Source organism: Phoxinus phoxinus, assembly GCF_949152265.1.
Source record: "Phoxinus phoxinus genome assembly, chromosome: 7".
Taxonomy (NCBI): Eukaryota; Metazoa; Chordata; class Actinopteri; order Cypriniformes; family Leuciscidae; genus Phoxinus; species Phoxinus phoxinus.
In genome coordinates, this window is record NC_136882.1 from 32059869 (window position 1) to 32083682 (window position 23814).

Here is a 23814-nt window from a genome sequence, read left to right on the forward strand (position 1 = left end):
TCCTGGCTATTTTTAGCTCAGTGATGAGGAGTGAGAAAGGCCAGAGAAAGGAACCCAGCACCACACCCACCTGTTTTAATTTAGCAAACGGAAACATGGCGTAGTGCATGACTGAGCAAAATTTGCTGGGACAATGTAGACCACAAATAATAACGTCATGCTCATAATCTTGTGCTGAGTCAATAAGTATTGATGCGTTCCAAAAATAACTTTTTAATTGCTATAAATTTGCAGGAAATCTTAAATTTATCTCATTCATTTTACATCATAACCCTTTTTATGTATGGTAGTATATACACAAATCTGTTTCTATTCCTGGGTTTAAATAAAACATTAAGGCTTGGTTTTACAGACAGGGCTCGGGACTAGGCCTTAGTTAAATTAGGACATTTAAAGGTGCAGTCCGTAACTTTTTTTGTGTTAAAAATGTACAAAATGTATATAATAAGTGAGTGCATCATGAATCCATTTCCCAAACCTTGTTTTTGTCTAATCCTGAATCTCTACGGTACACCTATAATAAGTGTTTATATTCAGACTATTTTAGACTGGCTCGGGTCGTACCACTGCGGACTCATCATAGACATAAACAGAGAGAAGTAGCTCCGTCTTTAATGTACTTCAGTTCTGTTTATTAAAGATACAATATGTCATTTTTTTCGCTGCCAGGGGTCGCTAACCTCTTACAATGACAAAGGCGTAGGCTGATGGACGCAAAATTTCCAGCGGAATTATGGAACTTGTCCATAGAGTGGCGTCTCTGTCAAGTCGAAGTTTGTCACGTACGTGGAGCTCTCGGCGTCTCGAAAACGCCACGCCGATATTGATCCTCGTTTTAGTTCTCCTTTTTTCCCCAAAGTCTGCTTGCCATGGTCCATAATGTTTGAACGAAACAACAACAGCGTGCAGCTAGACGTTACGCACTACGCAGTTGTCCACGTCTGTCGCCATGGTTACTATGGCACTTGAGCGGAAACCAGGGGTAACGCGGATATTACGTCATTGACAGGCGACAAGTGAACAGGTTTTCCGGGACTGCCAATTATTTAATTAGAATTTCTCTGAAATTAAAAATCTTTGGGAACTTTTGGGACATTGTAAGTACACATCTGCAGGAAATATATCACACGGTGCAAGTGATTTTTGGATATTTTATTACAAAATTGCTTACATATTGTAGCTTTAACCGCTAGAGCGCCAAAAGTTACGAACTGCAGCTTTATGTAGCCTAGCATTTATAAACATGCCTTAGAGAGAGAAAAAAACAATATTGATGTGAATCTTGAGACAAAACAATGGCACTGACCTATTTTAAGATATGCCAATGCAAGTTGCTTTCAGTTAAAACAGCTCACACATGCGTTTTAGTCTGGGACATAACCGGGCATAAATCCCAGATGTTCTGGGCTTAGCTTAACCTTGAGACATGGAGACCTGTTTCAAAAGGCTTTTAAGAGCTTAAATGACAATAAAGACTAACATGTTTTCACAGCAGTGATATTTAACACAGAGCACATGTTTCTTGAGTGCCTAAGTTAAGGAGTGCAAGGTAATTGCTTTACAGCAGCTGATTGGCAAAATTATGGCCGCATGAGGACATGTGTCAGAGTAATTTAGCTGTGCATTAGAGGCTGAACTCAATAGCTCTGTTAATTACGTCTAACATTTACTCTCACCTCAAACTAACCACTTGCCGACACAATTAATGCTGTTCGAGAATCACTTTGAAACCATTGGGACTCTGGACACTAAGGGGGACTGCTAGCAACAGGTTGGACATTATGAATGAATGTGATGGCTATGGCTTTGTGAGCTGTTGACCGCTGCAACCTCATCACTGTGTCAGTGAGTTTAGCTCGAGAATCAGATCAGTCTGATAAGCGAGTGAATCATTCAGACTTCAATCACTAGGATTAAGCAATTAAGCAAAAAAAATGACTCAAAAATTAATTAATTAATCAGAATCAAAATTTTCAGTGAATAATGACTTTAATCTTTGGCCTGTTCATCACAAAACTATCGTATGACTTGATGAGACAATCTGAATATTGTGGAATATAGTACATGGACCTCTTCATAGTGGCTTTTCATTCTTTTTGAAGCCTGATAACTCGGTTTCCTCCTAAAATTCTCTTTCAATTTTTTTTCTTCTTTTTTTTCACAAGAAACAATTGGAAAGTCTTTACTGTCACTTTTGATCAATTGTACTGACCCTAAACGTTTGAGCAGTGGTGTAAATAATGAACATACTGTTATTCTTTCAACAACAAAAAAATATAACTATGATATCATTTAAACAACCAATGAGACGGTGTTTTCATGTGCATACCTCCAAATGTTTAATATCTCTGAAGAACCCAGAATTTCCTCTTTAAGACTTCAAATTGTGTCCTCTATAGAGGAAACAAATGAATTGCTGGGTCCCCAGTGGTTAAAATGCAGTTCGTGGAACTGATCAAACACTGGAAAACCACAAACCATATGTCTACAGGGGAGCAACTGTTAAAACTTCACAGCATCTGAGCCTTATTTTCAGCTGGTAATTGGAGGTCCCTGACTGCGACTGCACACTTTTTGGCAACCCCCAGAGCCCATCTCTTTTGGCTTTATGGGCCCCTAGTGCCTGCTTTCATGATCAGCATTTAAGGTGCTGATTTTTGGGGAAGAGTGAATTTACAACCACACTGCATTCAATTTTGTGGTTCACTGGCATCTGCTGTGGGGTCAGTAGTTCTGGCTTGTTTTCTTTTCTAATCAGAAGTCAACAAGGCAAACTTTTAAAGTTGGGTGCTTGACCTTTCCTTCATTACCAGTAATGCCAAAACAATTTTCCCACAATAAATTAAGACAGAAAAGCTAAATATATTCATTAACATCACAAAAAAAAGGTTAATGTCAAATTCATATTCAAACAAAAATTGTAGCTTTGCCCTCATAAAATCGTTCATAAAAAGCAACATCATTCATAAACCAGGGATGTCAAAATCTGGACTGAAGCAGCTATATAATGCATTATAAGTATTGTGGCCAGCTATTTTATTAGAATCGTATTAGAATCGACCAATGTTTGGGAAAATTACGTTTACAAGTAATGCATTACAATATTGTTACTCCCTAAAAAGTAACTAATTGCATTACTAATTATGGAAAGTAATGTTACGTTACTTTTTCTCACCTGGGCTGCTGGGCTTGCTTGTTTGTTTTTTATAAACAAAAACAATAAAGTTTACCAATAAATTTTACCCCCAAAAATGTTAGTAATTATAAAGGCCCTTTCACACTCACCAACAGTGAAACTAATAAGCCTCAGCTCAGGATGAAGGAAATGCAAATTCACGCCTATACAGTAGAGGGTGCAGCTCGAATAAACCTTTAAACTGTGCTGCTATTATGGATCGCAGAAGAAGGAGAAGAAAATTCAATTCAACACACTTTCTTCAGCAATAAAAACAAACATAAAAATGAAACACAAATGTGATGTTTATCTAAAGTCATTTTGCACAGTAGTACGATAGAACTGGATCATGGAAGGTCAGCAGCGAAGACATTGTAATAAAGTGAGATTAAAAAAATAAAGGCCCTGATTCAGAGACATGGCTTAGATTAAGCCATGAGGATTAGGCTTTAGTTCAATTAGGATATACAAGTAGCTTTTATAAACATGCATTAGAAGGAAAAAAAACATTACTGGTGTGCATCTTGAGACAAAACAATGGCAGTGGCACTGATATGTTTTAAGATATGTCAGTGCAAGTTGCTTTCAGTTAAAACAGCTCAACAATGCATTTTAGTCTGGGACTAGGCTTAAGCCTTGTCTGTGAAACCAGGGGAAGTATATTTGTGTAATTTAACATTACATTTGCGTAATATTCAGGTTTGCTAAATATTCTGAGTTTGAATTTCACAGTTTTTATTTATTTTGAGGAATACTGAATCTGTTTTTGTGCAAGTGAGATGAGTAAATGCCGGCTCACATTTAGTCTATAACTACAATAACCATCATGTTAACACACCGCTCAACATGGGGACAGGAGAGGTGTCTATAAACGGGAAAACTAGGTAACTTGTGTTAAACTTATTCAATTCAATTCAATTCAAGTTTATTTGTATAGCGCTTTTCACAATACACATTGTTTCAAAGCAGCTTTACAGAAAATGCATTTCAAAAATATACATACAAAAATACAGTTAGTTAATCATGAAATTTAGGGCATAACATATCGCCGGCGTTGGGTCGTCTCTTCACAGGCGTCGAGTCGTCTCATCACAGGCGTTGGGGCATCTGAAGTCTCCATGAGAGGCTGGATACATAACTGGAGCTGACGAACTCTATTTGAGTTATCTCGGGACAGGCGTCCCGAGATAACAACAAAAAAAGGCAGATGGGAAATAATTAGCGTAGCTGCTGTTCTTAATACGAATGCATTTGATCTGATTTAACTGTAGTATAAAAGGTATGAGATGCATCATGTGAATGCTTGGCTAAAGAGATGCGTCTTTAATCTAGTTTTAAACTGGGAGAGCGAGTCTGAGCCTCGGACAGTATCAGGAAGGCTATTCCAGAGTTTAGGAGCTAGATGTGAAAACGCCCTCCCTCCTTTAGTGGACTTAGATATCCTAGGTACGACCAGAAGCCTCGAATTTAGCGATCTTAAAGAGCGCGATGGAATATATGGCGATAGAAGATCTCTTAAATATACAGGAGCTAAACCATTTAGGGCTTTATAGGTCAGTAACAATACTTTGTAATTGATACGGAACTTAATAGGTAACCAGTGTAGAGATGATAAAATTGGTGTTATATGATCATATTTTCTTGACCTAGTAAGAACTCTAGCAGCTGCATTTTGGACTAACTGTAGCTTGTTTACTGAGGATGCAGGACAACCAGCTAATAGAGCATTACAGTAATCTAGTCTCGAGGTCATGAATGCATGAACTAACTTTTCTGCATCAGAAACTGATAGCATATTACGTAGCTTAGCAATGTTTCTAAGGTGGAAAAAGGCTGTTCTTGTGACATTTGAAATATGATTTTCAAAAGACAAGTTGCGGTCTAGTATAACACCCAGGTCTTTTACTGTAGAGGATAAAGTAACAGGACGTCCATCTAGATTAAGGTTGTATTGTAAGAGGTTTTGTGGGCAGTTTTTTGGACCAATCAGTAATACCTCCGTTTTATCTGAATTTAATAGAAGAAAATTACACGTCATCCAATATTTTATATCTTTAACACACTCTGTCATTTTAGATAATTTAGTGTTATCATCTGGTCTAGATGAAATATATAATTGAGTGTCATCAGCATAACAGTGGAAACTTATTCCATGTTTTCTTATAATATTACCAAGTGGCAGCATATAAATTGAGAATAGCAGGGGGCCTAATACAGATCCCTGTGGCACTCCATAATTTACTGATGTTATCTTTGATTTTTCCCCATTTAAATGGACAAAATGGTAACGGTCTGATAGGTACGATCTAAACCAGCTTAATGCCTGTCCCTGAACACCAGTGTAATTTTGAAGTCGATCTAAGAGTATTTTATGATCTATAGTGTCAAACGCAGCACTAAGATCGAGTAAAACTAGTATTGAGATACAGCCTTGGTCAGAAGCTAAAAGTAAATCATTTGTAATTTTAACCAGCGCAGTTTCTGTGCTATGATGTGGCCTGAATCCTGACTGAAACTTTTCATAGATATCGTTTTCTTGCAAGAAAGAGCACAATTGAGCGGACACAACTTTTTCTAGTATTTTAGACATAAATGGAAGATTTGAAATGGGTCTGTAATTTGCTAGGTTATTTGGATCTAATTGTGGTTTCTTAATAAGAGGTTTTATAACTGCCAGCTTGAATGTTTTTGGAACATGTCCTAAAGATAGAGACGAGTTAATAATATTGAGAAGAGGCTCTTCCACTACAGGTAACACTTCTTTCAGTAGTTTAGTGGGTATTGGATCTAATAAACATGTTGTTGGTTTAGATGCAGTGATAAGTTTATTTAGCTCTTCCTGTCCTATAGTTGTAAAGCGCTGTAGTTGTTCTTGAGGGGCGATAATTGAGGCTGAATCATAAGACGCTGTCAAAGATTGTACATTTACAATTGTGTTTCTGATGCTTTCTATTTTCTCAGTGAAGAAATTCATGAAATCATTACTATTAAAATGTAACGGAATATTTTGTTCAGGTGATGTCTGTTTATTTGTTAATCTAGCCACGGTGTTAAATAAAAACCTTGGATTGTTTTGGTTATTTTCTATTAGTTTGCGTAGATGCTCAGACCTGGCTGCTTTTAGAGCCTTTTTATAACGTGACATACTGTCTTTCCACGCGATTCTAAAGACCTCTAAATTAGTTTGTTTCCATTTGCGCTCTAAGTTACGAGTTTCTCTCTTGATAACATGCGTAGCACTGTTGTACCATGGTGCTTTAGTTTTCTCTCTAACCTTTTTTAATCTAATTGGTGCAACAGTTTCTAATGTACTAGAGAAAATGGTGCTCATACTGCTAGTCATTTCCTCTAGTTCCTCTGTTTGTTTGGGTTCACTGAGGAGCGGAGATAGATCAGGTAAGCTATTCAAGAATCTATCTATAGTAGTTGGAAGGATTGTTCTGCCTGGTCGATAACGTGGAGCAACATGACACATTTCATGTTGCTTCATGTTGAATGCAGACCTTATTTAAAAAAGTAACTCGGATATTTTGTTGTAAATGTTGTAAGTAATGCGTTACTTTACTAGTTACTTGGAAAAAAGTAATCTGATTATGTAACTCAAGTTACTTGTACCGGTAATGCCTGACCTCCAACCATGGAATCGCAGTGATTTGTGTGCCTTTCTGGGCTGAACCCACATAGTTTATACATATCCATATTGATTATACCTCAAATCATGAATGAAAACCTTAATTCGTCAAGAATTTTTTTATTTATTTCAAATGACAACTTTCATACCTCTATATGGTACAGTAAACAATTTGGACTTATAAGGAAGTTGAAATCTTTAACAAGAACTAGACATGATTTGCAGAGCTTCCTGCTCGGTTTCAGGAACGGTAACCAGGTCGTGAAAAAATGGTCGTCCGTGAATGCAGACCTGACTTTCCTCTTCAAGTTCATGTTTCATTCGGTAAAGCGTGTTTGTAACATCAGCTCTGGAGAGGTTTAGAGGTAACTGTCTAGCTAGTCTCACAGCCTCACTCTGAAAGAAAAAGTGGGAGAAGAAAAAAAAATTGGTGTAGAACTAAATTTCTCTTAGAAATTGCTTGTAATTTCATAAATAAATGTGAAAATTTTAAGTAGAAAGACTGAAATTGTATTTTCTTGTAAAACGTACTCCAATAATCTTCAAAAAATATTTTTTTACAGTGTAGTCTGTACTGTGATTTACCATACTGTGATGGTAAATGGGTCATTAAAAAGGAGCATCTCTCACCTCTAGGTAGTTTGAGACTTTGAGAGGTCTACATTGCTCCACGGTTTTTGCATCCCGGACCTTTATAGCCTGCAGAATTTCCCTCAGGTCTCCTATCCCGAAGAAAGGCATGCAGTCGGCCATGCCCGTCACTTCAACATGCCTCTCAGAAGACGAGGAACCTTGCCAAGATAAGCAACAAGGAAGGATTAATAAACTCCAAGTACAACGTTCTCCAGGAAAAAATAATAAATAAATATTGTGATTTACACGCTGGTTGGAAACCAAGTCAGGCGGGCACCGCACCAAATTACGCTATTACCATGTCTTTGTGGACTGGAAAGAAAAACCAAGGTGGAGGAGGTTTTCAACAGATGATTTAAAGATGATTGCTTTTCCCTAGACGCATCTCAATGAAGAGGTGAAATGTATGGAAAGGTCATCAAGGAAGCGCAGACTAAACATTTTCTCCTTCCCTATGCGCTTTAAACAGAGACGCAGTCATTTAAAATCGGACTTGAACAAATGATTGTGATTGGCTACAATGCTCAATGCTTGTAAAAAGAAACGACGCTCAAACAAACACGAATGATAGTTTGTGAAAGTAGCGCCCTAACAGCGGGTACTGAATATACCTGGTTAGAACTGCTGGTCCCATCAACTTTTTTTTTAGTTCCAACTGGTACACTTGACAACCCAATATGTTGTTGCTAGGTGGTTTCTTACTGGGCCATGTCAAATGAGCCCACCTTCACCTCCACCAGTTTTATGTTAGTATTATTTATGTACTACCATACAATTTGTTAATAGTTTGAATGAACTTTTTTTTATATTTTAATATTTTCAGTTTAACTTTAAGAGTTTTAGTTTTTTAATGTTTCTATTTAACTTCACTTTATTTGTATTTCAGTTTAGTTTTAATAATTATAGTACTTATTACTTATTTTAATTGAAGTTAGCTGACAAGGCAACATTTCTAATTTTTGTTTAAGTTTTTCATCAAATATTTACATTTTATCTCAGCTTTATTTCAATTAGCTTAAATTATGTTTAATAGTTTTAGTTAACAATAAGCAACAACACTGCAAGTCTGTATGATTTTCTGTTCCCTACATATGTCTCGGGTCCATCCTTCAATGTAAGATGATTTTTTGCAGCAATTTAATTATCTAAATCTGATGGTTTGCAAATATAAAAGGACACTTCTTTTCAGCAAGCTGAACATTTTCAGGTATCATTCATATTTGTAGCACAAACTGTGCAGGGCGAGTTATGCACCAAAGTTTATTACTTTGGGGGTTTTGAAAGGGCTAGAAATCTGGTGCGTGTTTTTGCCAAATCCCTTAAGTTGGCTCCAAAACTATTCCCTTTTGTAAAGGGCAATTTTCCTCCACAGCACCACACTCTAGTGCAAATCCACCATGCTGGCAAAAGCTCAGGCAGCGAGCCAGCATCAACCACGATGACCCTTACCAACACAACACTTACAGGAACAGACTGAGTGGGAAGTCTTAAGTGCATTTCATAACAACAGGCAAAATAAGGTCAAATGAGGACTGGGATGGTGGCCTCCTTAGAGAGAGGACAACACTACAGAATAAGCTGGTTCTAAACCTGAAAAAGTTTTTGCACGACATGTATGAGAACTGTATCAGTTATCTGCCAATTTGTTTTATTTGTCAGTGTCGAAATATTTTATGGTTTCTGCTTGACTTCATATCCTAACTAACCCTATTAATTCAAGGATCATGCTGTTTACAGGTTTCTAGGATTGTCAAAAGTTAGTTATATTCTACACTTCAGGATTTTCGAAGTTAATTTTTTCTTCTTCTGATTGGTTTATTGGCTTGACATGAACCTGTTTGCTCACCAGCCACTGTGGCTAGTGGTTTTCCAAAGTTACTAGCCAGTCAGCATTGTCACTGGCCACAATTTTGACATTGATACCATGGGGAAGAAGTAAAACTGCCATATTAATGTTATTTCATAATTTGGCAGAAGGCATATTAGGCTGCTGTCACTTTAAAACCTGACACACTGATCCATTCCACTGTTACACGTGCGTTTAACAGACATGAATACACACCAAGACCAGCATTTTGACATTAGTTTGTGTGTATTTCACTGTTCAATCGCGGTAAGCAGCAAAAAGAACACAATTTAGTACTGAGAGGCGGCTTTATGTGCAATACGCGCAATTCCACGCCGAAATTAAAGCCCTGTAGCAACAACTATATTCATCCGGAGCAAAATAAACGAGTGAGTGAGGGGAGGCGGGTTTGTGTGTCAACTTACTGTGGGAGAGATGAGAGCGAGAAAGCACAACTGGTAGCATGTATATATTCAAGCGTTTCAGATATTTCAATATCGATATGTATCGAAAAAATCTATATATACTTTTTACAATAAGTTTAAAAATTGTTTTTTCTAAAAGTAAGGTTATGAATATGCTTGATGAACCACACATATTCCGTACTTCATTGTCAGTCTGAGTATTGGTCACAGTGACACTAGAAGCCCCTCTAATAATCTAACAAGAGTTGTTTTTATAATATTGGAAAATAGAAGGCACCTAAAGAATGCACAAGAAAACATTTAAAGCAAACACATTCTTCACTAATCAGACACAAGCAATTCTGTCAGAAATAATTGACTGTAATCCTGTTATTCAAGCCGTTATATTTGACATTTCAAAACAATTTGTGAACTGTGGCATTAATGATGTCCAGTGGGTCCAACCTTTGTTAAATCAAATTGGACAATCCTAGAGACCTTTAAACAGCATGACCCTTGAATTAATAAAGGCACATTTTCTCAAGAGAAACCTGGCAAAGAAAAAAACAAAAAAACACAAACCATGTGTAGAAGTATTTCTGAATCTCTCCCACTCCACAGCACATGATGAGCATGAGGAGAGAAGGAGGGCAGCGAATTCAAGCGAATGCACTTAATGACCATCTTAAAAAGCTGAGGCTGAGTCATACAGGAAGTGGACCGATCGCTAAGAATCAAGCCCTCTCTTTTTAAAACGATTTCATATTATACCTGTGCCCACACTGGGCTGTGTAGGGGAAAAAGAAGTGCTGACAAGGCGCTTTCCACTTAAGCAATTTGTATAAACAATGACTTCATCACTCGGCACAGCAAGAATTAACGTCTCTAAGGTAATAGCATGGATATTAAAAGTTATTAAAAACTACAAATTAAGCATTAGCATCACATACTGAAAAATCATGAAAATCGCAAGTCAAGAAAATCTCCAGGGATGCATATGTAATGGAAAAGTGAAATGCAGATTTTTTTTTAAATTTGGTGACAGGCTCCAAAGCACCCAAATACGCTGTATATATGAAGAGAGCATTAAGTCCAAATCATATAAAATCAAACAATCGTCTTGTATTGCGTCAAACATCATCACTCTTTAGGGTTATATTTATAAAACAGGTAGTTTTGATTGGCTGAGCGACATAGGTTGACAGTCCATTCATGTATTTGTTTGCGGTCTTCTAGACTAAAGTATGTGAGCATTGTGGAGTGAAACAAGTGGGAAGTGAAGTATGTTTGTATATTTTGCCTGCTGGAAGCGGGTTGTTTCGAACGTCGCAGTGGAAGTCGGGCTAATATACACATACAGTATATACAAGCCAACATATACTGATATGATTTCATGACAGTGAATTAGATTTGCACAAATTGCTGAAATGACCATTTATATTACACAATATTTTTATTTAAAATTCAATTTTAAATTATTTAGATCTTAAAATGGCCAAACAGTATACAATATATCAGGCTTAATAATCTGATAAATGGAAAATATATTTTGATTGAAATAATATTTTTAAACATATTTTGAATTTCTTCTCTCCACACAATGGACATCAATGGTCACCAAAAAAGTTTGGTTATCAATATTCTTCACAATATCTTATTTTGTGTTTAGAAGTAATAGTAAATGAAGACAGATTTTTGGGTCTTTTTTTGTCTATACAGTGGAAGACAAATGTCACCAAAAGGGTTTATCAATATTCTTCACAAAATGTTATTTTGTGTTTAGCAGTAGTAGTAGTAGTAGTAAAAAAAAATAATAATAATTTTGAACTATGCCATTTAAAAATGAAAAAAGTGTGAATTAAACAAATTCAACTAAACACACACACACGTTTTTGAGCGTTACCTGGAATCATCCTAATCTCAAAACCATTCGCCACAAGCCTTGGATCAGTAAAGTATATGTGTCCATTAAAGCAGGCACTGTCTTTCTCCATGTTCAGGAGAACATCCATGTATTCTGGCCCACCAAGCAACCTGGAAAAGGAATGTATGTTAATATGCAAATATAAATATTAGAGTTTATTTTAAGTATTCAAGATAGTGAGGATTAATACAGCTACTAATCGTATATTGTACTTCCTACAAAAAGCATAAATTTTTACTATTGTAGATTAATATTTTTTACATTTAAGGTTTGTACACATCGAGAATGTCATCATTAGGTGAGAAAATGAGACTGGCTACCCATCTGTCAGCGGTACAGGGGTCTGCTGCCTCACGGTTGGAAGTATATTATTCTTCAGAAGTCTTTTAAACAGCAAGGCCTCCTCCACTCGAAACGGGTTCAACAACATGAGCTTTCTGCCGCATAAAACGACCCAGGCACCGTGAGAAGCCAAGCGGTTTACAAGCCTGAGGCCCTGCGCACTTGAGCTGTTCTGGTAGGAGAGGAGGTTAAGACTCTGCTTGAGGGTTGCAATACTGAACGGGAGGGGTTTGGAGAGCTTGGCAAGGCTCCTCTTACTCGAGGGCTGAGAGGAGAAGAGTTTGTCCAGGGCCTGCTGGTTGGCGAGGGGGGCCTTGCGCTTCACGCCTTGAGCTTTGTTCAATGAAGACTCTGCGCTCATCTGCTTCTTGCCCTCTCCGCACTGGCCACCTCCCTCCGTTGCCCTCTTCCTTTGAAGGTTGTAGGCGTTCAGAGACTTTTCTGCCTTGCTTTCATACCTAAGATGGGATGTGATACAAGAACAAGTATTTTGTTACAGTCCAATTTGTACATTTTGTATTTCCTTTGTGTAACTGTTCAAATGTGGTCAGAAGATACACTTATTGAGGACTAGCGACAGAAACAGTTTACTAAGATTTCTAGATTAAAAATACAAGATCATCAATACCAGCCAACATTTTGGACTAAATGTTTGTTTCTTGAGTTAGACAAATGCTTGAAGCACGGTTGTTATAGCATGCAACTAATAAAAAACATTTTTGTTACTTCAAATAAAATACACATTAACTGAAATCTGCTTTGATACAATCTTGTTAAAAGTGCTATATAAATGAAGGTGACTTAACTTGACTTGACTTTCATTTAATCTAACTTGAGGGACTAAAATAACCGAAAACTGAAATAAAAATAAAAGCTCTATATGCATATTTAAAAAACATTAAATAAAATTACAAAAACACATATTAGAAATACTAAAACTTAACTTAAAATGAAACATATAAATTCATATAAAAAAATAAAGTGGAACATATAAAAATTAATTCCAAATAATAATAAAAAATATAATAGTGTCTCAATGATACTAAAATAAGACAGACACACATTGTAGACAAATAAAGTGTGAATTTCTTCACAAAATTAAAATGTCATGTTTTTTTTAGTTGCCCATTATGACGATCCATAAAAAGATAATACATATTTTTTTAATTATTAAAATAAAATCATTTCAACATTGTTTAAAAAGCTTCCCAGAAATCACCCAATGAAAGAAACTGTGGCAAAAGTATTGAAAAAGTTAAAACATAAGATAGTTTGTATGTTTTATTTTTATTTATTTTTGAGGGGTTTCTTCCCATGCTTATTTTACCATTTTATACTTTACTATTACACTAATTTGTGCAGAATAGTAATAACAGAGATGAAAAAAAAAGACAGATGGTTTGGAACACTTCGCTTTTGGCCTATTAATTTGCAGGGTACGAACGAGTTGTAGCAAAGAGGTCAGAAGTTGTGACTAATTAAATATCCTCAATTCACACAAGGAACCTTGATTTAATTTGCTCTAGTGATTCTAAGTGGGCTGCTGTAAATCACAGAGTAGAAAATGTGCAGAAACAGGCGAGATAAAAAACATCTGCTACCTGTGACCAGATGGGGGCCGGAGAGCAGCGAGGGAGGGGGGAGAGGGCCTGTAAAAACATGCAGCCCTGACCCTCCACTGGAAGTTTCTCGATGGGCTTGCCAATTAACAGCTGTGCCATTGCACGGAGCTCGCTACTGTACAAAGGACCGGGCACCATTTCAAACGCACTGTATGGTTTCGAAGCATAAAGCTCGGGTGCAAGAGAAAGATGCAAATCAACTTGCAAATGCTGATAAAAACCACACCAATCAAGATGAAGGCATGAAATGTGCTGAAGAGAAAAGCAGTGAGAGGCCAATGGGGGAGATAAATGATTCCATAATGGAACAGAAGGTTGAAGCTTGAGGGGATCCCCTGCCATGTACACTGAAATGGGTTCTTGACCGGAGGGCTTTTTGGACTTCAGTTTGCTGTTTGAACACAGTGAAAATGTATAAACAGACTTTGTGGTTGAGATTTGCGTATGAAAAAAAATAAGTCTTTAATAATGTTACAAAAGATGTGACTGGAGTAATGGTGGCTGAAAATGCAGATTTGCCATCACAGGAATAAATGACATTTCAAAATATATTCAACTAGAAAAACATTGTAATATTATTTTACTGTATTTTTGATCAAATAAATGCAGCCTTGGTAAGCAAGAGGTGCTGTCAAATTTATTAATCGTAATAAATCGCATCTAACATAAAAGTTTGTAAATATATATATATATATATAAAATCACACAGCAATGCATTGTACTGTATAAATTTATACAAATACACTTACAATTGCAACATGGTCAAATCACTGGGAATGGGATAAAGCTTTTGCACCTGCTGGCAGATGCTGTAACTACATCATTTTATTATAATAAGTTAAGTTGGGGTCACATTCTGTTTAATTAAATTTAAAAAATCATAATGTATTGCCCTGATACATGTGTTTTCATCGAAAAGGGCACAGATTTCTGAGCTTTTTCTGAGCAATTTGTAATTAATTTATGATGATTTTACAATTTGTGACTTAACATAATTACCTGCATTCGTTTAGCAATAGCCTGCAATTAGGACAGAGCCGTGAACTGTGATTTGCTACATGGTAGTCAGTGTCACACGATATTAGAAGGAGGGACTCCAGAGAGCATTTGATTGGACAAATATCTGTGTAGTCTGTTTTCCCAGAAGAGAATGACAGTACATTTAGTGTATATAAGCAAAAAGTGAATTGTGTCACTGTCAAGTATACTAGTATATACATAAATGAGCCAAAACACATTGACTAAATAAAAAAACTCTAATTTTTCATTTCATGAATTTCATCTGAGCGTCCAAATATGATTACCCCAAATTTCACCAAAGACCTTCAGAGACAAAACGTAATAATAATAATAATATAATAATAATTCATTACATTTATATAGCGCTTTTCTTGGCACATTTAAAGCGCTTTACATAGGGGGGTGGGGGGGGTAGTCTCCTCAACCGCCACCAATGTGCAGCATCCACCTGGATGATGCGGCGACAGCCATATTGCGCCAGAACGCCCACCACACACCAGCTTATTGGTGGAGAGGAGACAGAGTGATGAAGCCAATCAGTATGTAGGAGCCAAAAGGTGATGTGTTATTCTTATTTTGACCATTGAGTGGCGCTGTGAGCATTATAGAGATATCATCTAGGTGGCCTTCCTTATGCTGTAGGGAAGTGTTTTGACCTGGAAGGGCAAAAAGGTTTTGACCGCAATAGCGAAAGCGGTGACCGTATGTAAACTCTTTTTGTAATATGTAAATGGGAAATCCAAATTTGGACATTATGCACGGTGGTGTTGTGGAGCCAATAAACTGTTTATGGTGATGATGCAACGGAAGAATGGTATTTTCATTTTTTAATGGATGAGGTAAACAACGTAACACCAAAGCAAGAAAGTGAATCAACGTAATCAATCCGGGACCAAACAACTCAGTAGCTTAAAGCATTAGATTTAGCTCCTTCAATTCAAATCAGTATATGGTGATGATTAGGAGGCCATGATGGACAGAGGACAATGGGGCAAACCCCTACTCTTTTTCGACATCCTGGGATTTTTAATGGCCACAGTCAGGTCCTCGGTTTAACGTATCATCCGAAGGACGGTGCTCTTTGACAGTATAGTGTTCCCGTCACTATACTGGGGCATTACGACCAGTGTTGGGTGTAACTAATTACTAAGTAATTAGTTACTGTACTTTAATTACTTTTTCCTCTAAAAAGTAAAGTAAGGGATTACTCTTAATTTTTCTGTAATTTAATTACAGTTACTTCTAATGTAATTGAGCTAAATACTGTGTATAGATCAATCCGATCTCACGGCAATTTTTATGCATTTTATGAGGTGGCTAAATCCTACGACCTCACTCGTACAAATTCGTACGAATTAGCCACCTTGTAAAATAAGTATAAAATGTCAGATCAGATCAGACTGGTATTAACTAGAACAAGTCTATAAAAAACAATAGTGGGTTTAACATCAATTTATTGTCTGATGTTAAAAAGTATATGTTTATTATTTAACCTTCTCCCTTTAAATTGTTTGGTCAGTTTAAGGATAATTCATGCAATTTTATAGAATTTATTTGGAAGAATTAAAACAGTTTCATGTATATCCTTGTATTATTCAGATGGTTGAGGTTGATATGGGATTTAGAAAGTAATTAGTAACTAGAATGTACATTTCCAGAAGAAAATGTGAATGGTGCTTGCAGTGGCAAAAAACACGACCCGGTTGCACATTATTGTGTACGGAACAACAACCATGTCTGTACGATGTTCTGGTGCTGAGATATGGCTTATTCATGTGTTTGTATGGTTACTAGGGTACTCTATATGCTTGCTATGGTGTGCTTATACAGTTTATGGGATGATATTTAAAGAGTAGTTGACAGTCTGAGTCAAAAAAGCCGAACACCATGTTTCTCATGCATTCAGCATTGAACTCAGCATTTTCTTGGCATGATTTAGCACACTTAGCTAATCAATATTAGCATGTAGCTATTCAATGCTAGCATGTGTAGCATGTAGGAAGTCCTGTTTGCTAGCATGAGTCGAAAGAGCCAACCCCCATCTGTATTCGATGTTCTGATGCAGAGATATTCGTCTTGCTAAACGGTTGCTAGGGTACTTTGTTTGGTTGCTATGGAGTGGCTTGGCAGCTGCCAATAATGAGACTCCAAAGGCTGCTTGTCAGTATGAATAATATAAACCAACTCCCACGCCTCTGTGACATTCATAATGGAAGATATCCTCTGTGGATTTTGGTTGCTAAGGTGCTCGACAATGGTTGCTAGGGAGGGGCTAGGAAGTGTTGATGTGATTCATGATTGGCCGTTTGCTGGCCCGAGTCAAACGAGACCACCCTCATGTTTCTATGACTCTTCTATCCAAAGATATCCCTTTGATCTCTTTCAATGGAAGTCTATGGATTTTGTTGCTAAGGTGCTCTAAATGGTTGCTAGGGGCGTGGCCTGATAGCTCCACAGTGATCCCGAGAGACTGATTGGCCGTCTGAGTAAAATGAGGCCGCCCCCTTGTCTCTATGACACTGTGATCCAGAGTTATGTTCAATACAAAATTGCGTCCTACACCATGGTAAGTCAATGGGGAAACTTTGGGCCGCTCCTGCCCCCCAGGGGTGCAACTTTTACCCCATTGTGAGGTATGTTCTTACAGAGCCTGCCAGCCTCTTCAAATGTGGTACATTTCACATTTCTGCGAAATCCTCGCTCTGAGCCGTGACTCGTCAAAGTTTGTCGCAATGTTAAGTCTATGGGATTTTTGGGCGACTTTTTCGCCCCTGGGGCGAACACCGTACCCCGGATCTCTTATAAGAGTCATAGCACACCATTCCAAACTAGGCCGCACGTTTTGACACCTCATTCATGGGTCTGTGACAAAAACTGCGGGCGGAGTAGCGCGTCAAAATTTCGGCGGGACAAAAAGAGCAATAGCAATACTGTTGCTTGCAAAAAGCAAGCACCATTAATTAAAAGTAATTAAATACTTTTTAGAGTGAGTAATTAGTACAGTAATCTAATTACACTGTTGAAGAGGTAATTAGTAACTAGTAATTAATTACTTTTTTAGAGTAACTTACCCAACACTGATTACGACCCCCTGCTGGCCTCACTAACACCTTGTCCAGCAGCTACATGTACCTGGTTTTCCCAGGAGGCCTCCCATCCAGGTACTGAACAGGCTCAACCCTGCTTAGCTTCAGAGGCCAACCAGTGTTGGGCTACAGGGTAATATGGCTGCTGGCCAAATTAAGACAATGCGCTAGGGTTATTATCGTTAAAAAACTAAAACCATACTAAACAAAATAAACGTTAACTGAAATTATATAAATTATTTTTAAAAACATATATATTTTTAAGCTAGCTTCCAAGGCAATATTTCTCATTTTCATTCAGTTTAACAAACTAAAATTAATTAAATTTAGTTAAAAAAAATATAGACACGAAAAAAAAAAGACGAAAACACAAAATTAGCGAAACTAACGTTTTACTTTTTAAACTTTAAAGAAATAAAGTGAAAGCAGACAAGATAGAAATAAAATCTAAATATTAACACAAACTATATCAATGATACTAAAATAACACTATGTACATCAAGGAGCCGCCCACAATATCTTTACCACAAATAAAGACACCATCCTCTCTCTTGCCGTCTGAGATGGACCTCAGTGGACACTCGCATACATGATGATAGCCATTTAGGGAGCATGGTTTGCATTTTCAGCCTGGAATTCATAACGAGCATCAAACGCACATAAACCATGCAATAAGAAAGCAATGTTCCCTTGGTGTGGGCACTTTGGATGTAAACCAAGTTCATATAGAGTCGCTGGATCAGTGCCAGCCATTTTATTGCTGCATCAGACCACTGCAACCAAAATATAACAAGCATGGTACTCCCTCCCGCAAACATCCATGTCAACAATCTCTGACCCCATAGCTCAGCATGCCCATATGTGATGCACCTATGTTACATGAATCCATGTAAATATGATTCTCAGAAGTGTATGCTACCGTACAGTATGTCTATGTCTGCAGGAAAACAAGCTTGCTATTTCACATTCAGGACGGCAGTAATGTGCAACAGGATTCAGATGTCTTTTTCCATGCGTTACATAAGTGCCACTAGCAATGCTGAAATACACTTTCCATTCATTTAATTATGCTGACTTGGCATGCTGTGATTTAAAAAAAAAATTGAGAGGGGATAAGATAACCCTTTTAGTTTAAAGTGATAACCCTGATGTATTCCTAATCTAAGGTTTGCAAAATTACAATAAAAAATATATATTTTTGTGGCTTTAAATTGATTAGCTTTGAGGCCATAAAAAGGTAAGCTAGTGTGCTTTACAAAATTCACTTTTAACAGAGATATACACACATTTATAGTATTTCTCTTCTGGAAAAAAAATAACACAATCTTGACGATCATTCACAACAGATTTTTGTCAATTAAATGCTCGAATTAGAATGTCCCTCCAATATAGTTCCGATAGTTTGGGGTCTGTGAGGTTTTTTTCCCCTCTGAATAAAGAAACAAATACGTTTATTCAGCAAGGATGCATAAAATGTATCAAAAGGTGCAGTAAAGACATTTATTATGTTACAAAAAGATTTTGTTCTTTTTGTTCAAAGAATCCTGAATAAAATGTATCACTTCAGTATTACTCAGAGGTCTAGTTTTAAATATATTTATTTTGAAGTGATGGTGCTTTTTGTAACGTTATCTAGCATAAGTGACAAATCCCGCTTGACGATTCTACTAGCTACTATATACAGGCCACCAGGGCACCATACAGACTTTATCAAAGAATTTACTGATTTTCTATTAGAGTTATTACAGGCTGGAGATAAAGTCCCTATTGTTGGGGATTTTAATATCCATGTAGATAATGGAAAAGACGCATTGGGATTGGCATTTAGAGACATTCTGAACTCTATTGGAGTTAGACAACACGTGTCAGGACCCACTCATTGTCGTAATCATACTTTAGATCTAATATTATCACATGGAATCAATGTTGATGCTGTTGAAATTCTGCAGCAGAGCGATGACATCTCAGATCATTATCTAGTCTCATGTATACTTCATTTAGCCAAGGTTGCTAAGCAGACTCCGTGTTACAAATACGGTACATATGGTAACTATCAATTCTAACACTAAAGATTGCTTTATAAATAATCTTCCTGATCCGTTTCATCTCCTCAGCATCCCAGGTACAGTAGCTTAGAAGAACTCGATGTTGCAACAGAAACTATTGACTCTCTTTTTTCCAGCACTTTAGACACAGTTGCTCCTTAGGCTTAAAGAAGATTAAAGAAAATAGTCCAATGCTGTTGTACGACACGCACACAATCGGGCCCTTAAAGAGAGCAGCCAGAAAAATGGAGTGCAACTGGAAGAAAATAAAACTAGAGGTTTTTCGCATTTCGGAAAGAAATTAAAAGTAGCTAGATCTGCTTATTTTTCAACCCTCTTAGAAGAAAACAAACAACCCTATGTATTTATTTGAAACGGTGGCTAAATTAATGAGAAATAAAGCTTCAACCCCAGACGTTTCCAAACAGTACAGCAGTAATAACTTTTTATAAAACGGATAGTTCTGGTCCTTGATTCTAATTGGTGCAAAGACTTTGTAAATTACTCAAACACACACCTGTGACCGCATTATATTAGTATTACTGCGCAACTGCCATTTGTGATACTTTGTCGCTGCATGTGTTGCTTAGTAACCTCTTTGGAACTACATTGCTTGGCGGAGGAATAATGTGTAATAACGTAATTTTTTTTTTTGCTGGTGTTAATTTTATGAATAAAACAAATATTAAAATTAGTATTTTTATGGAGTGACCGTTTTATTAAAGCAATAAGCCCCTTGAAGCTGTGTTTTACAGTGAATTTAGAACAGCTAAAGGGGTTTACGTTAACCATCCGCTCCGCGTCATGCCTAACAATGCCCCTTAGCTGTTCTAAATTCACTGTAAATTACAGCTTCGCGGGGCTTATTGCTTTAATGAACTTCTTTACTTACAAGATTGATCATATTAGAGAGAAAATTATAACTATGCAACCGTCTACTACAGTATCGCATCAGACAGTGCACTGTAGTCTCCTTGAGGAAAAAAATTATTTATTCATTGCTGTAGGAGAGTAAGAATTGTCTAAACTCATTAAATCATCTAAATCAAATCAACAACATGTATGTTAGACCCTATACCGACTAAGCTATTGAAAGAGATGCTTCCAAAGGTCAAAGATCCTCTTCTTAATATCATTAATTCATCTTTGTCATTAGGATACGTACCAAAAACTTTTAAGCTGGCTATTATTAAACCGCTTGTTAAAAAACGCAACTCGATCCTACAGAATTAGTCAAATACAGGTCGATCTCGAATCTACCTTTCTGTCAAAGATACTAGAAAAGGCAGTATCTTCACAACTATGTTCCTTTTTAGAAAGAAATGGTATCTGTGAGGATTTCCAGTCAGGATTCAGATCGTACCATAGTACTGAGACAGCTCTCATTAAAGTCACAAATGATTTGCTCTTATCCGATCGTGGTTGTATCTCTCTATAAGTTTTAATCTATCTTAGTGCTGCATTTGACACTATCGACCACAACATTCTTTTGAATAGACTTGAAAATTATGTTGGCATTAGTAGAATAGCATTGGCATGGTTTAAATCATACTTTTTTGACCGTTATCAGTTTGTAGTAGTAAACGAAGAGATGTCATATCAATCACAAGTTCAGTATGGAGTACCACAAGGCTCAGTACTAGGACCATTGCAGTTCACTCTGTACATGCTACCCTTGGGAGATATCATTAGGAAGTATGGCACTGTTATGCTGATGATACTCAGCTGTATATTTCTTCACACCCTGACAAAACTTACCAAATTCACAAAATTAACGGAATGCTTAGCTGATATAAAAAAACACTGGATGACTAGTAATGTCCTACTACTTAATTCGGAAAAAAACAGAGATTGTAATTATTGGACCAAAAACCTCCACACATAATAACCTAGAATACTTTCTAACACTTGATGGATGTTCTGTCAAGTCTTCTTCATCGGTTAGGAACCTGGATGTGCTTTTTGATATCAATCTTTAATTTGAAAGTTTGAAGTATCTCTAAATAAACGCATTCTTCCATCTTAAAAATATATCTAAAAATGACAAATGTGGAACAGTTAGTTCATGCGTTCATGACCTCAAGGCTAGATTATTGTAATGCTCTTATGGGTGGTTGCCCTGCACGCATACTAAGAGTTAAAACATTACCGTAATTTCACCAAGCCTAAATGGTGTCATTATCTGGCCATTTGTCATTTGTTTGTTAAAAAAAAAAAAAGTTTTTTTAAATAGATAACTAAGGATATAGTGACATGAAAGTGTCCAGCATACATGGGAACACATTTAAAACAGTTTAAAAAGCATCCCAGGATGCACCTCATGTCTAGACTGTGCAAAGCTGGAATCTAGGCAAAGGGTACTAACATGGTTAACATTTTTGGTTACTACATATTTTCCATACTTCCATTCGTGTTATTTCATAGTTGACTATTCTTCTAAAAGAGTAATAATAAAGAATTAGTAGGTGTGGCCAAACACTTGACTGGTAGTCTAGTGTGATAAAATAAGATACATCCATATCCAACCCAAGTTTTCCTGGAGCTCATAAACAACCAATAAATTAGGTAGATATGGACTTCATCTGGTACAGAATGGAACCTTCTGGCACCTGAGACTGAAAGAATGTGGCATTCTTTGGAAAAAACAGAATGCCTCTTTTACAATGGAAAACAGGCATATTGACCATCAAACCAAGTAATCAAACAGTTTTCTGGAAAATACAAAAGTTGATCAATTCTTCCTTCAGGTAGTAACATGACCAGGCCAAACAGATTTTCCAATCCATATTTTACACATGATAGTGGCAGGTCTATTTTTCTCTCGCTACACAGAGCCTGAATCACAACAACTGGAAACTGAGTCTTCGAGGGTGAAATCTGGAAACTTACTTCTTGCGGCCTTCCTCCCCGAGGCTTTCCCATCTCTCTTTCACAGCAGTTGTGACATCCTGAGGACTGGCTCTTGGGTTCTCCTGGAGGACCTGCGATCTGGTGTCTTGCTCAAACAGTGAAAAGGCAGACAAGGGCTGACGCACAGAGCGGTTGCTGATCAGCTCGTAGGCTGTCAGCTTGGCCATTTTCTCCATAATCACGTTAGAGGGCCTCTTGGATGTACTTGTGGGCTCAGTTCCTCCGAGGTCTTCTTCATTTGCTTTTGGGACGTGGAGTTTCACAGGTTCCAGGCATTCTCGGGTGATTTGATTTGAGAAGGCCCTGCCTGTGCTCCAGCTCTCAGCAGATACTTCGCTCTCTTGACCAGGGCCACTGTCACTCTTAGACGCCTTTGGGGAGTTACAGTTTAGATCAGCTGTAGAGTTCATTACAACATCGTCAGCAGGTAATGAGGAATTAATACCGTCAAAATCACTTGAGCTTCTGTTGATCACCCAATCCTCTGAAATCGAAGAGGAGCTGGTGTTTGCAGTGTTGTTCAAGGATTGCTCACCATCTTGTTTATCTGCATTAATGGAAGAATTCTCAAGCAATTCTGGGTCGTTCAAACTAATATCTGTGGTAGGTGTAGGAACAACTACATTAGCATGTTCAGGTACATCCACAGAACTAGCATTGGGCCGATTTCCTCCTGTTTTGAGATTATCATCGCCAGTGGAGTAGCCGTACAAGGAGATTAACATAGTCTCCACCGCCAACAGCACTTCTTCCTGGAGAAAAGTGTTAATGAAAGTTTAATTAGCATGATAGGAAGGAACAGTGTTTTACTTTTAGTAAAAAATTTGTACCTTATTCTGTAGCATCACTTCGGTTTTATCAGGTGTCAGGTTAACGTCTACCGTCGAGGCGGGTATGGTGATGTTCATCATTAAAAAGGGATTTCGGCGGTTTGCAGATTCATTATTCGATTGAGCACTGGCGTAGTATTGCTTGATAAGCTGTAGGGTAAAATGTGCATTCACAAGAAGATTGTGAGGATACAAGTGTCACTGTAAGTTTACAACTTTACTTCGAACATGTTTGTAAATTTTACACTGATCATTACTAAGAAATCATCAAATAAGAGCATAACTAAGCCTAGACCAAATCTATGGATTTCAGCTTTTTCTACACGTATATATTTACACACACAAA

General features: G+C 37.2%; 1 protein-coding gene across 2 annotated transcripts in view; it reads right to left on the reverse strand.

The window, feature by feature from the left end:
- Window positions 1-6911: 6911 nt before the first annotated feature.
- Window positions 6912-23814, reverse strand: part of pms1 (PMS1 homolog 1, mismatch repair system component) — a 28125-nt gene continuing 11222 nt past the window's right edge. Inside the window, exons 8-14 of one of the 2 annotated variants that reach the window (XM_079618807.1) lie at window positions 23469-23618; window positions 23174-23390; window positions 22618-23035; window positions 11934-12413; window positions 11593-11723; window positions 7437-7597; window positions 6912-7202 (exon numbers count right to left, since the gene is read on the reverse strand). In XM_079618807.1, coding sequence (XP_079474933.1) covers window positions 7005-7202; window positions 7437-7597; window positions 11593-11723; window positions 11934-12413; window positions 22618-23035; window positions 23174-23390; window positions 23469-23618 — 1755 coding nt within the window. In that variant the 3' untranslated portion in view covers window positions 6912-7004. Of the gene's footprint in view, window positions 7203-7436; window positions 7598-11592; window positions 11724-11933; window positions 12414-22617; window positions 23391-23468; window positions 23619-23814 lie in introns of both variants that reach the window. The other variant, XM_079618806.1, reaches the window with a different exon arrangement.